The 17011-nt window shown below is 33.8% G+C and overlaps 1 protein-coding gene across 2 annotated transcripts in view; it reads left to right on the top strand.

Moving 5' to 3' along the window:
• LOC127068897 (neurotrimin-like) overlaps positions 1 to 17011 on the top strand; it is a 245585-nt gene that overhangs the window by 123619 nt on the left and 104955 nt on the right. For both annotated transcript variants that reach the window (XM_051005273.1, XM_051005272.1), the window contains one exon: positions 14366 to 14573. In XM_051005273.1, the coding sequence (XP_050861230.1) occupies positions 14366 to 14573 (208 nt within the window). The remainder of the gene's footprint in view (positions 1 to 14365; positions 14574 to 17011) is intronic.

The raw sequence follows: 17011 nt of genomic DNA, 5'->3' as shown, positions 1-17011 counted from the left end.
TTAAATATTGAAAAAAAAGGAAAATATAACTTTTAAATTAGATGAAAAAAGAATTATGTTTCAAGGATGAATATACTTACAATTTTTGTTTGTTTGTTTTTTTTTTCTTTCATACTCGTAGAAAGAAGAAGAATGGAAAAATAATTTTTAAGTTGATTCAAATAGAAATGTCAAAATAGATCTCGAAAAATAGAATACTTCTTCATTGTCTCACATGTACATATATACACACGTATATACACACATATATGAATACAAAAAAAAATCGGATGAGATAAGAGAATCAGCAAAACTGTAAATTGCTTGACAGAAGATAAAAGATAAAAGATGAGGTTGATAAGAGGGAAGATAAAAAAAAAATGGAAGGGAATCGTCTCGATATCGTTTTATTCGTGAAGGAAAGACCTCGTTCTCAAAGTCGAGTAGCGATTCGAACGACGTCCTATTTCCCGTTGGTCCAGCTCGTAAAACTGTAAATCCACGCGTCGAATGACGAATGTTAATCGGATGCGAAGAGGTAAGGGTGAAGAAAAAGAGAAGGAAGAAGACGAAGAAGACGAAGAAGAAGTGGGAAGAACGGATTTATTTCTTTATCCCCTTTATACAATTTTACTACCAAATGCGGAAAAATGTACTTCCGAAGGGGCATTCCAAAGATACATATCATACGTCTTCGAACGTGCATTTTTCTATGAAGAAAGAAGGAAAGAAAGTAAGAAAAAAAAAGAAAAGAAAAAAGAAAGAAAAACAGAAGAAGAAGAAGTAGAAAAAGAGAAAAAGAAGACAAAGTGAAAGAAGGAAAAGTCTTTCTCTTTCTCTCTCTCTCTCTGTCTTTTTCTTTCTTTTTGTAGAATAAGACCACTGCCTGACAGCCGATATGGTACACCATAATGTATCATTCCGATGATCCGATCGTGAGTTACGGAGTTTCAAAGTACACGAGTGGATTTACGATAGTGCGTGAAAAGTTAGCCGCTGATCCGGTTCCAAGTGGCGGAATTCACTCTTGCACTTTCGAAGCCAACCCCATAATTCAGAAGAAAGAGAGAGAGGAAGAGAAAGAGGGAAAGAAATGGAGAGAACGTTATGGAAATGTTACAGGTATATATGTATATCGTATATACGATACGATACGATACGATGTGATATCATTTCGTTTGCAAATTCATTTCTAAAAGCGATACCATTAACGTTGATCTTAATCGAATCGAATGAAGATACTCGTCTGTCGTTAGAGGTTTAATTATTACAATGTGATTTGGCGAATTATGCGAACACGATAAGTTTCCTTAACACGCGAGTTAAGAATATTTATTTATTTACTTGTCTTTACACATTTCTACATGTCACAGATTTTTGTTTGTAACTTTCTCTTTTTTTATTTCTCCTATTCTTTTTATCTATTCGTTAAAAAAGATCGCGCAGAAAGGATATCTCGTAAATTTTATCAATACATTCATGTATAACTAATAACGACAAACGAAAAGTAAACTTTAATTTAATATCGATCTTTTTCTTTTCTTCTTTTTTTGATCGATCGTCGTTTATAGCACGTCGTTTACAATATAAAAATTTATTTCTCTTAGTTCGGATCGTTTCGAAATTTTCTATCGCGAATGTAAAACAAATTGGCGAAAATACTCGGAAGGAAACGGAGTGTAGGGATTCGAAGAGAATTTCGGTTATCCCCTAAGGGTAAATTCTTAATCGTTGTGAAAATCTCCAACGGTATCCTTCTTCCCGATCATTCTCCCCTCGCATTATCATAGTAAACTCGCGCTAAGAAGATGATCTTGGATCAACCGTGGAATCTCGTGTTAAGCGGCGACGGTAGTCGTGGGATTTCATGGTGCGTACTTATTTAGGAATATTATAATGAGAACGAAAGAGAGATAGAGATAGAGATGGAGATAGAGATATAGTTAGAGATGAAGGTAGAGATGAAGATGGAGATGGAGTAACGTAGACTCAACATTGCCAACATAAAGTGACTCACGGTTGTATGACTTTACATTCATGAATACGTGAAAAGGATTTTCCTCAGACAAAAATTATATTCCCGCCTTTGCCGAGATTAAACTGGCCAGTTCTACAAACAATTTTAAAATCGTTAGTAACCTTTTAACCCTTTGAACCCTATACGAACGTGTACGCTTTATGTTACGTCTTACGTGTACCTTTTTGATAGCGTTTGGAAAAGCTTGCTATTTTCTTTTTTTTTTTTCTTTTCTTCGTTTTTTTTCCCTCTTTTTTTTCGTATTTTGATAGTTTGGTAGATTAACAGTTTCGTCGTTCTCGTTTTATTATATATAGAAACGTTTTTCGAAGTTAGTTAGCGCTATATTTTCTTTTCTTTTTCTTTTTATTTCGCTCTCCGTTTGATTTTTACCTTTTCACTTTATTTCGTTGTATCGCGAAATTGTTAAAAAAAAAAAAAAAAAAGATTCATTTCGTTCGGTCCAAAAATATCTCGTTGTTATTTGTTAGTCGAAAAGTGCAACGACGACGTTAATTTTTCGTTGTTGCAATAATTTCAAAGGGGGGAACAAAAAAACTTTGATAAAAAAAAAATTTCAAATCATTTTAACCGCGTGATGCCGCGAGGCGTTATTCCAACAAATTTTACATAGTCCACGTCGGTGTACCGTGAATTATGCTTCTATTAAGTTCATGAATAATTTGCAGCTAGGATGTTATTCCTGCATACGAGTCGCGCGTATTTCGTGCCCTTAAGAGATGATTTCAAAGCTAGTGGAAACAAAGTCGATATTTATCTTCGAATTTCGTTCCACGTGAAATTTCAATTTTTTTTAAATGAACGTAAGTTTAGGTGCGTGTGAAGGGGACGAAGAATGATCGATACATTCTCGATTATCTCTTTTCAAATCGATACCTTTTTTTTTTTTTCATATTTTTTATTATATTACGAATGTACAAGTACAATCGTGTGCGTTAGAAGACGTGTTAACACCTTATCATTAAATAAATAAATCGAAAAATTGATAAACAGGATTTTAAGTGTCTTTTAATTTCTAATAGCGTTATAAAAAATTTTTTGATTGCGTAAAAAATGTTCTTTCTCCATATACATATTTTTTAATATCGACAAAAAATATATACAATATTTTTTAATATTGACATTTATTAAGAATAAATCATACATCCGACGCAGTACTATTTTTATAACTTGAAAAAGGTGTGCGATTTTTAAAAAACGCTTTTGAAAAAATTTTTCGAGCATAAAGAACCTTGAAAATGACCCTTTTCTTTCTCTCTCTCTCTCTCTCTCTTTCTCTCTCTCTCTACAGACAGACAGACAGTAGAATTATGGATCCTACGATCGTTGCCAATTTGTTCACCGAGGCAAGCCATATTTCGACGTAGAAAACGTCGAAAAGCGATTCATGGTCGCGAATACTCGGCCAGGGCATTCAGAATTAAAACGCGAGATACCTAAATGGAGGAGCCAGTCTGGAAGAACAGTCGTTGTTTTTAACGTGACAGAGGGAACGAAGAGGGGAAAAAAAAGAGAAGAGAAAAGAACAAATAGAAAAAAAAGAGAGAGGAAAAAAAGAAAAAAAGGAAAAAGAAAAAAAGAAAAAAGAAGAAGAATAGAAGGCTATGCTTTCGTCGGAGCACTTAGGGGATGATTTTTAAATTGAATCAAGCTCGTGTTCGCAGCTCCGAAAAGAGTGTCGCTCGATTTCGGTCGAGGGAACATGTTGACGGACGACTTGGAAAGTTGATAAAGTTTTGGTCAGTGATGTTGGTCAGAGTTCACACGTATATAAACCCGAATGTGGGTTAAACATTTATAACTGGTTGGGTAAAATCGTAATAAAAATTAATTCATCTAGTTAGAAATGTTTGGTAAGGAGAAGTTTTGAATCGTTGAAACTTTCTCTCAATTTCATTCTATCTATATTATTATATAATAGTAATACATTGTCTGAGAATTATATATACGTTTATTTAATTTTATACTTGACAAACTTATAAAATTACAATAACGTACAAGTAGACAAATAGGATTTTATTAGGATGTACAGAGGATATTTAAGAACTTGGATAAGTTTCAATATCAATAAAATAAACATTTCTTTTATAAAATATTTTATATACATATATATTGTAATTTTTTTCTTGATTTTGAACTTATAATAATAATAATAATAATAATAATAATAATAATAATAATAATAATAATAATAATAAATAAATAAAATTTAGATACAGATCCATGATCTAGTAGATCACTTAACAAAAAAAAAATGAAACTAACACAATTATATATCATTAGACCCCATAAATATTTATTATTTTTATCAAACACTTTTCTTTATTTTTTGTCTCTTTTTTTTTCAAATGAACTTTTTTAAATATCGTGTGATATTTATTTAAAAATTATGATTAAGATACGAATGATGGATAAAGCGATGGTTAGATGAGCGTTAACTTTCATCAGGAATGTCGTCAGCGAGCCTGAAATATCCCTGTCGAGGTGGCACGCAGGCTAGCGTATCTTCCGAAGGAAATTTCGAGGTGCTTTTAGCTCTTGTGGGCGGTGCGCGTACTTCCGGTTTCCGCAATCGCTTAGGGTGGCGAAAACGTCGTATGCCAATTAAGAGGACGTCCACCGTGCTAAAGGACCCGACAGCTTGGTGGCTAAGTGGTTGCAATACGTTTAGCCGGAATGTGCTCTAACTTTCTACACTCGTGACAGAACGGACATAGAAGTGAGGGTTGAAAGGGGTGGAAACGGCCTGGAAAGGGCCGTCCATTCTATCTCTCTCACTCTCTCGCTCTTTATATTATATATCTTGAGTCTTATCATCTAACTTGTCTCTATCTTTGAGAAATTTCGAAAAATTTCACGTTACACGTCCCGCTAAACTTTTCTAATTGATCGATTAATCTCTAGGAATGGTTTTCTTTTCTTTTTTGTATTTTATTTAATTTATTTTTTTAATACTAGCTGCGAAGAGATCAAATTTTTTTTCTTTTTGGTTATATCTACATTTTTTTTTTTAATTCATTTCGAAGAAAAAAGAACTTTAAAATTATTAAAGAATTTATATTTATACTTGAAACTTAAAAAAATACATAGACGAATACGCGACATCAAAGTTACACAATGTTAACTCATCGTACATATTCCATAGAATATCATAATATCTCTAACTTTTTTAACATAACTTGCCAAAAAAAAATAAATAAATAAATAAATGAATGAATGAATGAATAAAAATACAGGGTGTTAGATATGATTTAAAGATTTCTAAAAACTTTATGTAATTAATATCAATGAAAAAAGGATCGTAAGATTCTGAGTTTAGTTACTCTTTTTGCGATAGTATCGAAGGGAGGAAAACGCAGTATGCCAATTAAAAGGGACCACCATCATTCGGTCTCCGCAGTGCCGTAGAAACAGCGAGTATAAACTGGGGGTTTAAAGGACTCGACAGCTTGCGGGCTAAGTGGTTGTAATACGTTTAACCGGAATGTGCTCCAACTTGCCACATGCATGGAACTCATAGGTGTAGAAGTAGAAGGGGGTTGTAGGAGGGTGAGGAGTAGTAGTAGTAGTAGTAGTAGTAGGTACGCAGTATGAAGTGGAAGTAGAAAGAGCACCGTTCGTTCTCCTTCTAGAGAGATGTACACACACATAACGAAAACATCGTACTATATATATATATATATATGTATAACGAGTGTCATATAAAACGTGACTATTTTAACCATTTTTAATAGGAATAAATAATAGAAATATATTTTTTTTCTTACAGAGGTTTGATGTAGTAAGGAACGATGACTTTTATTTGTAAACGATTATCTTTCTTTCTTCTTCCTTTATTCTTTCAAAATATTGTTTTAACATATTGTTTTTATATTTATTTTGACGAAACTCGATTTTGTCTATGTCTATCCATTCAAGCAGATTAAAACAAGTTTAATAAAACATCCTAAACGTCGATTATTTTAGCATTATTATTATTGAAAAAACGAATCGTCTGTATACTCGCGTTTATCGCGATTAATTAAATATAATTTCGTTTGCATCAATCCGATGCAACGTTTGCATTATTCCGACACGTTTCTTTTGTTTTTTTTTTCTTTATTACGCGATGATTGTTCAGTCTAACTCTTTTTCCTTTCTCCTTTTTGCTTTTCTTTCTCTCTACACAATTATAATTAATTTAGTAGAATTATTTTAGAATAAAAAACAATTCGTTTCTCATATATTATACAATATTTACATATTTTACGTTGAAAGGAGAAGGAAAAAGAAAAAAAGAAAGAAAGAAGAAAAAACAGAAACAGAGAGAGAGAGAGAGAGAGAGAGAGAGAGAGAGAGAGAGAGAGAGAGAGAGAGAGAGTTAGCAAGAGGCTTTTGTATTAGCGTGTTTGCGTGTAAAAGGAGAAAGACGATGGAGTACTCTGTTGGAAGAAGAATGTTGGAAAGGACGAGTAGAGTTGAACTTGACGTTAGCTATTGCTCCGGTGGTCCAGACGGATAAAGAAGAGAATGGGTGAGAAGATAGGAAAGAGAAAGAGAGGGATGAGGAGGGATGATGGTGATGGTAGTGATGCTAGTGCTGGTAAAAGAATATAAAGACATACGAGAGAGGTAAAGTGGGGTGAGAGGAAGCGAGCCAGACTGGACGGCGCTGAGCTCGTCGTCGTCGTCGTCGTCGTCGTCGTCGTCGTCGTCGTCGTCGTCGTAGTCGTACTCGTAGTCGTAGTAAACAAAGCTGTAACTCTCCTCTCGTAGCAAGGAATCAATGCTTCGTGTTCTCTCTTCGACCTTTCCAAGAGGAACAAACTCTTCTCTCTTTCTATCACTCTCTTTTCTTTCTTTTCTTTCTTCTATCTTTAACCGGTGCATGTTGATGCAGTTGAAAAATCGAATGAATTCGACTTAAATGTGTATTTGTACATATACGTACATATATGTATGTAAATTTATGTATATATGTATGTACATATGTACGTACGTATGGATGAATGGATGTATGTGTTTGCTCGCACGTGTGTATGTTTGTATATATGTGTGTGTAGGTGTTGTGAAAGAGATAGAAAGAGAGAGAGAGAGAGAGAGAGAGAGAGAGAAAGGCATATTTCTCACGAGGAGACCTTCCTGTTTTCGAAGGAAGTCGCCCACGGTTCTCGGATGCTGCTTTTCCGGCATTTACTACAGTAGAACCTGTAGAGCAAGCTGTGAGAACCGTCTAAGTGCTCCTAGCAAGTACTCGTTAAGTGACTTGCGTTTAAGAGATAACGCTTCTATGGTTATGAGGGTAAATGGGTGGACTACGGGGGTAGAGGGTAGTATTCTTCCTTGGTTACTATGCCTATTGCTTTATGGCACTAAAGATTCTATAGGGGACTTTAATAATCACGGTGGTACGTCGATTACGATCTTTCAATTGGATTTTAAAGACATCGCGACATTGTCTTTGACAATTTTCATTTCGTTCTATTTATTTATTTTTTTTTTATTTTTTTTCTTTCTTCTTTTGTTGTGCAACGATTTAATCGGTTCCGTTTTTTATTAATCGAGATAAAATTGAATTAAATCGTAATTTAATTTTGTACTCTGTAATCTCGAAAGGATTCGATGATCATGCTCGGTTCATTGATTTCACGTAATATATTATGTTAGCTGCAATAAATTTTCTTTTTATTTGTTTATTTTATTTTCTTTCTTTCTTTCTTTTTTTTTTTTTTTGGAAAATAAAATTAATCGGTATCGTTCGTATTCTTTAATGGTCTATCAGTTTAAATTGTACTTGTGGATTTATTGAAGGTAAGTGAAATTAACGATTCGTAGAAACTTCTATTTCATGGATTCGTCTTAAGTTTCGAAATACGACTGGAGAACATGTCCGTCGATAAAGTTAAAAGGAACGGAAGTAGGTAGACTCGCTTCTTTCACGGAAAGTGGTTTTTTTCGTAACTCTCTCTCTCTCTCTCTCTCTCTCTCTCTCCCTCTCTCTCTCTCCCTGTCTCCCTCTTTCTCTCTTTCTTTTTCTCTCTCTTACTCATGCTAGTAGTGGCGACGTCGCGGATCGACAAGTTCAGATCTTTTTGACCCTTGGAAATGGCTTGAGCGATGAGGTCAGGCGAAACTATCGAGGCAGAACTTATGGAATACGTGGCGACATGCATCACGGATTATTTTTATCAGAGTTAGATCGATCGTACGGCTAAGGATTAGATTTTGAAAAATACCTACCTATTCCCGAGATAAACTTTCATCTATCTGCGTTAATTATTTATATCGATCTCTGGATCTTCTCTGGACATCTTCTCACGGATCTTTTTTTTTCTTTTTTTTTTTATAACGTTATTTTTACGATTTACGATTACAGTAACGATTACGATCTTTTTTTTTTTTTTCTCTTTCTCACCATCGCGATTTATTCACAAGGACTTTTAACTCCGTATCATGTTTTAACAAGGACTTCCCCTTATTCCGTTTCTTTTTTATTTTACTTTTTTATTATTTTTTTTATTTATTCCCTTTTTTTTCTATTTTATTTAAGATGTAACAAGATACACGCCCCGTTGACTCTAAAAAGTTTTGTAATCACCGAGAACACTCGACGGCGAAAGAGGATCAGAGAAAAGGAGAGAAAGAAACAGAAAGAGAAAAAAAAAATAAGAATGCAATAATAAGTTTTCGCGGGAGAATCTCTTAGACATGAAGAATTAATGAGTCGTTACCAAGGGTTTTAGCAATTTCCTCGAGTGCATCTCATTCTACCTTCGACCATCCCCTTCTCTCCTTAACTTACAACCTTTCGCCATATTTTTTTCTATCGTAACATCAGTCTTAGTACTTTGCGTTATCGTGAAAAAAAAAAAAGAAATTTTTTTTTAATCAAGTTCGTGCTTTTAAGAGAGTCCAGTACCTTTCGAATACGTACAGATTATAAAATTCTATTTTCTCTTTCTACAAAACGATCGTCGGATCAAATGAAAACAAAATAATTAATCATATCGACTTGCAACGACAATGAGAAAATTATTATACGAATGTACGAAGTAAATAAAAAAGAGAGAGAGAGAGAGAGAGAAGAAAAGTGAAATATTACAAACGTCGATGCAATCGCGATAATTTATATATCATCTCGTTGATTAATTAATAGATAATAATATATGTCCTTGAATCGAAGCTCATTCATAAACAAGTGCATGCATTTGTATGGTAAATAGATTCGAGCGATACCGAGTGATGGTTTCGAGTTTTTCCGTCGAAAATTGAAGGTCGAACGAAATTGTAAAACGATTTTAAACGGATAATCGCATAATTTAAAGTTCTCCGTGTCGAAATATACGAAATAAAAGGAACTTTTTTCGTCTCCTCGTCGTTCCCTCGGTGAAAGTTTCGCAATCATCGAGTGCACTCGTGCGAGAACCACCAAGAATTCAAAAGAATTCAAAAAGGGAAAGAATTCGCGGCCAGTGTCGGTAAACAATCCCGACGGTAAACTTACTTCTTTTGTTTTTTCTTTTTGTTATTTTTTTTCCCCCTTTTCACTCTTTTTTCCTCTCTTTTTTCTCTCTTTTTTCTTTTTACTCTTCTTTGGTTATACGCTTTCTCGGTCAGACTATGAAGTGTACACAGTCGGTTAAGAGCTCTTCGTGATTGAATCGAGGTTAGAGAGTCACTTTAGATCTACAGTAATATGTATTATATAAAGAAAGAAGTTATTATTCCAGATGAATTATTATTATTTTTATTATTATCAATATTATTATTCTTTCTTTTTTATCGTCTTTTAGTAAATATTATACAAACGATCTATCTAAAGAAAGATATAATACCTAACAGAAAAGTGAAAGGAGGCATTACAGTTATTAACAAAAATCAAATATACAAATAAAGCGAATCGTACGATTGATCTCTTTTTTCAAAGAGATTTCCAAAGAGATTTTATTATTTCACAAACTAAACTCGCTTAGCATCGTCTTTGAACGATACGATATTTCGCCTGCCGCGTAGCGTCTAATGGATATTCTATTTCCTTTTATATATATATATATACATATTTGCTGTTTCAAAATACTTCTATATACATTCTCAGTTGACGAACATTTTTTGGTTTTCATGAAAATTTTAATACAAATAGAAAAATCTTTTTTCCTTGCATAGAAAAAGCACACTCGTAGTAACGCGCGCGCATACAAAAAAAATTGTCATCCGTTCGTGACGAGTGTCGTGCTCGTCGTAACCAAAAAACAAAGAAAAGAAAAAAAACAAAGAGAGAGAGAGAGAGAGAGAGAGAGAGAGAGAGAGAGAAAGAGACAGAAGACAGAGAAAAGAAAGAAAAAAAATTATGATATCTTCTTATGACGAGTGACGAGTACAATACTCGTCATAACACAGTTAACAGGTTAATCGAATCTTGTCATGGCGTATCAACGTGATTCGTTCCAAGAGTGAGAACTTTTCTTCTTCGAAGTAACGTTGTGCTGTGTAACATCTTCGATTGGTCCAAGTAACTTGACCGATGAAGCTCGCTCGGGGAGAAACTACCGAGGGAAAGGAGAACCTGTAGAACACTTGGCATCGCTCAGTCGAGGTCAATCGTTCGTGACGAAGGTTCGAGGGGTATGAAACGAAACGCACAAGGTTGCTACAGCTCGTTGGTACTGGTACTGGTACTGGTGCTGATACTGGTGCTGGTACTGGTGGTTCAAGCTTTTGAGAATGGCGTCAAGGATGGTTAAGTCAAAACCAAGTTGTTGTATATCAAGCTTCCATAGACCTTAGCATAAGCTTTTCTAAGCGATTAACCGATTTTTAACGTCGACTTGATTTTAACATCGATGGGATCTTTATATAAAAGATCGATATTCCAACTATACGTCACCCTGAGATTTATTATCGGCCTTTACAAGCTTCCGCTTTTTCATGATAAACGTTTATTCTAGTTTCCCTAAATTTTATTCATTATTTGTTATACAGGAGTGATAGTTACGAGATAACGGGATATCGATGATGGATAATTTATACTCTATTAGCGTTTACATTCCATTATTTCTTAATATCGCTCGTTAAATATTAATTGTTCAAATAATCTATCGATCCGATCTATTAATATCTACTTCTTGCTGTAACATTGTCGAATAATATCGGTTGTTTAAATTAATTGCCCGTTGATACAGGTACGACCAAAAGTTTTTCAATGAATTTAAAAAATCGATTACTCCTTTTCGACGACTCTCAATCTCATTTGATTATTTTTTTTCCTAACAAACATCGTTATCCGTGTTAAAATCGTCGATTATTAATTAATCTATGTTCTCTAATATATCGTAACACCATTTGTTTCATTCGACATTGCTTCTTAACAATATCTGACAATCTTCGTCTAAAATTACTTGTTAATATAAAAGGAAAAATAGAGAGAGATAGAAAAAAAGATGAAAGCTCTCAAAATTGACTATAAATATTAACCGTTAATAATATTTCTTGTTAACGGTCTAACGTCACTGAGAAACTATTTGTTATTCTTTCATTTCTCTTTCTTACTTTCCACGTAATCTTTCCAGTTATTCGTAGTTCGTCTCCCAATAAAAAGTATATTTCGTTTCGAAAAGTGTAACAACGTTGCACCCAACTAGAACGAAACATCGACTCGAGAGTTGTGCCGCCTCCTTTTATTTCTCCAGAGGCTTCCACAGAGAAAATGATCAAAATTCTACGCTTCTACTCTTCCGTGTTCTTCCTCTTTCCTCTTTTACTCCCACACCTCCTCCTCCTCCTCCTCCTCCTGCTCCCCCTCCCCCCTTTCCTCCCCTTTCTTTCTTTCCTCGCCACACACATATACACGTACTTACCTATTGTACGTACGTACGTTCGTACGTAGCTACGTACGTACGCGCAAACACACGCTACGCTCGTGTCGCTTCTTTTTTCTATCTTTACTTTCCTCTTAAAGAAAAGCAGGCAAATATAAATATTTCATGAACTTTCCGACGAGTTTCTCTACAAACCCTAAACTCTCGAAGAGGCGAATTTTCGATTCTCGATGTGTAACACCATCCTCCCTTCTACCCTCTCCTCTCTCCTTATCTACCCTCGTACATGCTCTCAAGACTGTTTGTCAAAAAGATTTTATTTTGATCTTATCCTGAGAAAAATCAGATTTACATAGATTCGTATTAATACCCGAAATGTCCGGGCTGATTTATTTAATGTATTTCTTTTATTTATCTCTTCGATGCATGTGATTTAGTTTTCTTTTTCCTCTTTTCTTTTCGTGTTTTTTTTCTTTCTTTTTTTTTTTGGAAAAAATTTTTAACGAACTAACACATCTAAGCTATTACAGTAAATACGTGTGGCAAATTGAATCTTCGTAATTTATTTATTTTTTTTTCCTTTTTTTTTCTTCTTCTTCTTCTTCTTCAATATGATGTTAATCTTTGATATGAAAAATTACATCGTCGTAATATTTTTTTTCTTTGTTACGCTACTTAACGTTTGGCAGATTAAACATTAACGCTGTAATTTATCGGTCGTATGAATAATATAAAGAAAAATTTGTGAGGAAAGTTCGATGTAATCTCCTGAGAATAGGAAATAATAATGGAAAAGAAATTTCTCGATCTTTCTCGATCTCATGACTTTTTCTCTCGACCGCGTGCTTGTGACGTTCGAGGAAGATATCTTCAGAGACAACAAGCGTGTGTTCGTTCATCCGCGGGGCGTCGCCATCCTGTTCGTCGATAAGAAACTTTACTCGTAAAACGATTCGGATATTCTTGAGAAACGCTACGCGTTACCAAAAGTGATTCATCCGGAGCCGATCCATATTCTCGTAGAGCCTTCATAGATCATCTAAACATCCATCTGCGTACGTACTACATCTTTCGAAACTTTCAAAATCTATCAAGTTTTATACTTAAAACTTGACAGCATTGATTGTATCAAATTACTGATTTCCCTTTTTCTGTTTCTTCATCCATTTTATCTTTCTTGAAAATATTTTTCTAAACAGCAGAGAACGATGTTCGATAGACAAATAAATAAAAAGAGAAGAAAGAAAAAACATTGTCGATCTCTTCTGAAAATAAACAAATATTAAATAAGTAAATCGTGCACGCGAAATAGTTTTTATTTATTTATTTATTTCTTTTTTTTTTTTTTTACATCCGTAAAAATCTTTCTATAGGAAATATTTATTAACGAAATAGTAGAGACAAATATTTGATATATAAAAAAATCACGTCACTCTCGTTAAGATTACAAACATTTTAAAAATGAAAAATATTAAATAAATAAAAAATCGTGCACGTGAAATGCTTTTTGTTACTCTGTTTTCTTTTTTTTTTTTTAATTTTTTTTTCTTCTTTCTACCTTCGTAAGAGTAAAATTTCTATAGAAAATATTTATCAACTAAGTAATAGAGATTACTTTGACAAACTAATTTAAAAATAAAAAAACACGCACATATATATTAAAAGATAGTTTGTACAGTATAAAATACGGACTTTGAACGCCAACTAGTTCTTTTTTTTTTTTTTTGTACTCACGTACGTCTCACGTGACATTGTTGCATTTTGTTTGTCACAAATTCCACGGACTCGCTTTACAAAATACAGAATCTATTGTTACAAAGAAAGCTATTGTTAAACACACCGGTGCGAGTGAATAGAACGCGTAGCTTTTAAATGATCTCCGTGCTTTGAAGCAGCATTCCCTGAAAAAAAAGTGTGGATATCCGTTTTCGTTAGTCACATAAAATACAATATATATATATATATTTTTTTCCTAGCTTCTCTCGTCTATTATTCCAAAATAGTCAGATATCATTGCGATCGTTCTTATTTCAAGCATTTAACATAAATCGCATGCGTTACACGTCGCACGACGCGTTTGGAAGGAAACAAGGTAAATATTTTCTCTTGCAAATATGCACGAATATTTCATTGACAATACGTAACACACGACAACACACTTGTATCCAAATATCTCCCTTATTATTTAATCTCGTCGAACTGAAATCAGATTATTACGTTCGTTTTACAGAACCTTTAATTTTCGTATCAAATTTCGTGAAAAAACGATCGTTAGCCGATCGTTAGATTCACGTAAAGATGGATAAGAATAATATGAGATGCAATAAGAGAAAGAATAACGAAATGCAATGGAAAAATTTCTTTGTAAATACGCATAAATATTCTTTCGATGACGTCAACTCCGTAATAGGGAAAGTTCGAAACAGCGGGAGAGATCTAGGAGTGGACGGGGGTAAATGGGGGTGAAAGGGGATGGGGATTGGGATGGGGATAGTAGAGAGAAAAGGAAAAGTAGTTTAATCGAGAACTCTCTCCCGTCTCTCTCTCGTTTTAGGTGGCCTGGATGCTCTTCGACAAGAGCGCCATTCTGACGGTACAGAATCACGTTATTACCAGGAACCCAAGAATATCTGTGTCGCACGACGAGCATACAACCTGGTACCTACATATCAATAACGTGCACGAGGATGACAAGGGAAAGTACATGTGCCAGATTAATACGGCTGCGGCCAAAACACAATATGGATATCTCCACGTCGTTGGTAAGTTCGCTTAAATTTTTCTCGGAATATTAATTTCTAATGAAATATTCCAGGTTGACTTATATATTTTATTATATTATATATGTATCGGACATTCGTTCCTATTTATGTATCTATCCATCCTCCACGAAGATTCTTCCATAAATATATAATCTCTTATTCGAATTAATGACGCGTTCTGAACTCCGAGATACATATAAATTTATTACAACGATTTGCATGGTATCGAAGTCGGATCGATCAAATTTCATCGAAAATAATCGAAGGAGGAACGTCGATCGACGAAACGTTATCTCTCGCCAAGTCCGAGACGTTTTAAATCGTATTTAAATGATACTAACGACGAAAGAAAAATTATATATTAAATATATTTATACGATATCAAAGCGTTATCATTCAATCGATCATCATTTTTATTTAATATTATATCTATTCATAAACGAGAAAGATATCGGTGTTATCGATGTATCGATCAATGGACGAAGCATTTGAAATTCGAGACGTCAGTTCGGACAGACGAAAGGACAAAAGGGATGGACTGTATCAAGGGCAAAGACAATAATAATTTAATCAGAAGTGGATATTCGTGGACTTAGCGGGCAGGTGTTGATGTAACAGGAGAGTAGGGTGAAGTGTTAGAAAGAGACACAGAGAGATAGATAGAGGTAGAGATAGAGATAGAGATAGAGATAGAGATAGAGAGATAGATAGAGAGAGAAAGGTGACTTCCGTTCTCTGCCATCCGAGAGAACATATTAATATCTCGAGTTTTGACGTCTCGACGGAGGGAGCAGCCCGACGAGCCAGGCATGAATGGTGGGGGTGTGCCGACGAAGTCGGTAGAGTAATCAGTGGGCTAGATTAATTGTTTCCACGGGACTTTCGTACCCTCTCGTTGCACGAATACAGTCAAGATTTTCGACCTTTATCTATCTTTCTATATATACCCATACCTATATTTATATACGTGTGTATATATCTCTCTTTTATATATATGGCTTTTTGGAATATCAACGATCGTGCAGACACAACGTGTTACTATAATTCAAACTTGTGTCTTCGTATAAATTACGTGTTTATTAAAACGCTGTTATTAGAATTTTTTCTTTCTTTTTTTTTTACAGAATTGTATTCAGTCTCTTTTTTTGTATATACGAAATTATTAAATTATTTAAATTATGTTAAAATATTTGGAAATGTATATTCTGTATGTAAAAAAAAAAAAAAAAGAGAGAGAATATAAAAATAACATTGCCATCCATTCATCAGAGTTCTCATATTTCGTAACATTAATTATGTTAAATTAATTCAATTAACTTAATATAATTGTGCGACATTTAATCAAATATTTATATATCTTTATTTCTAACATAATTAATATCTTTTTTTTTTGGAGACACATGCATCATCTTAATAGAATTGTAATTTTGACAGGTTTTGTGATATATAGGTGTGTGTATGTATATATATATATATATAAATATATATATATGTGTACTTATATATGACGACAAATGAATCGGAAGAGGCAACTTATCATCGAATCATCGATGCGAATCATCCAGCAAAGTCGCTCGTAAACATCAGGCTCCTGTGATACGGTCCAACGATTTATTCGTATTTCCGTAGCCGACGAAACGCGTTTTGCTTTCCGTAACGCATCCACCGTTGTGCTTTTCTTCCTGTCTTTCTTATCATTGCGATTTCTTCTTCGAAACTTTTCTCGTAGGTTTTCCCTTTTGAGATTTTTTGAAGCGTGTAAGATACAACAACCACACGCACAAACAAAACGCTCTATTTTATTGACCATATATTTTCTACATTAGAATGCCACGTTGAATTCGCATTACATTATTTTCCTTTCGATTTAATTGCCCGTCGTTCTTTTTCTTTCTCTTTTTTTGAAATACAACATTTTTTAAATAAAAAACAAGCAATCAATTTCCTAATCTTCAGAGATATATCTTCTTGGAAAGAAAATAGAACAAAAAATATTTTATCTCTTTCTTTCTTTTTCTCTATGTTGAAAATCTTATTAAAAGTAAAAAAATAAATAAATAAAAAAGTTCATTTTGCTTTATGTTATCATTTCTAAATATGTTTTAACATTAAGAAAATGCACTTTTAATATGGATTAAGTAACGCAATACCGTTTCTTTCGTCGCGAAAGAGGTGAAGGCTTTAACGAGCGCAAGCCGTTTTATTCTTCTTCTTGTTAGCAATGCCTTTTTTGAAATTCTATATCCCCATCTGAACTTACTGAATATAGGAGTAATACTTTTCTTAAAAATATAAGACACTTTTCCATCAAACATTACCTACTTTAATACTTTTAAATAATTTATCATCCGGAGAAAATAATGATAGAAAAGTTAGCACGAATGATCGAGGATATAATGATGATGTAATGAATACCGCAACGTCGATTGTGTAATTAA

The sequence above is a fragment of the Vespula vulgaris genome, chromosome 14 (assembly GCF_905475345.1).
Source record: "Vespula vulgaris chromosome 14, iyVesVulg1.1, whole genome shotgun sequence".
NCBI lineage: Eukaryota > Metazoa > Arthropoda > Insecta > Hymenoptera > Vespidae > Vespula > Vespula vulgaris.
Note: the sequence above shows the minus strand (reverse complement) of the source record. Positions and strands in the feature narration are given on the sequence as shown.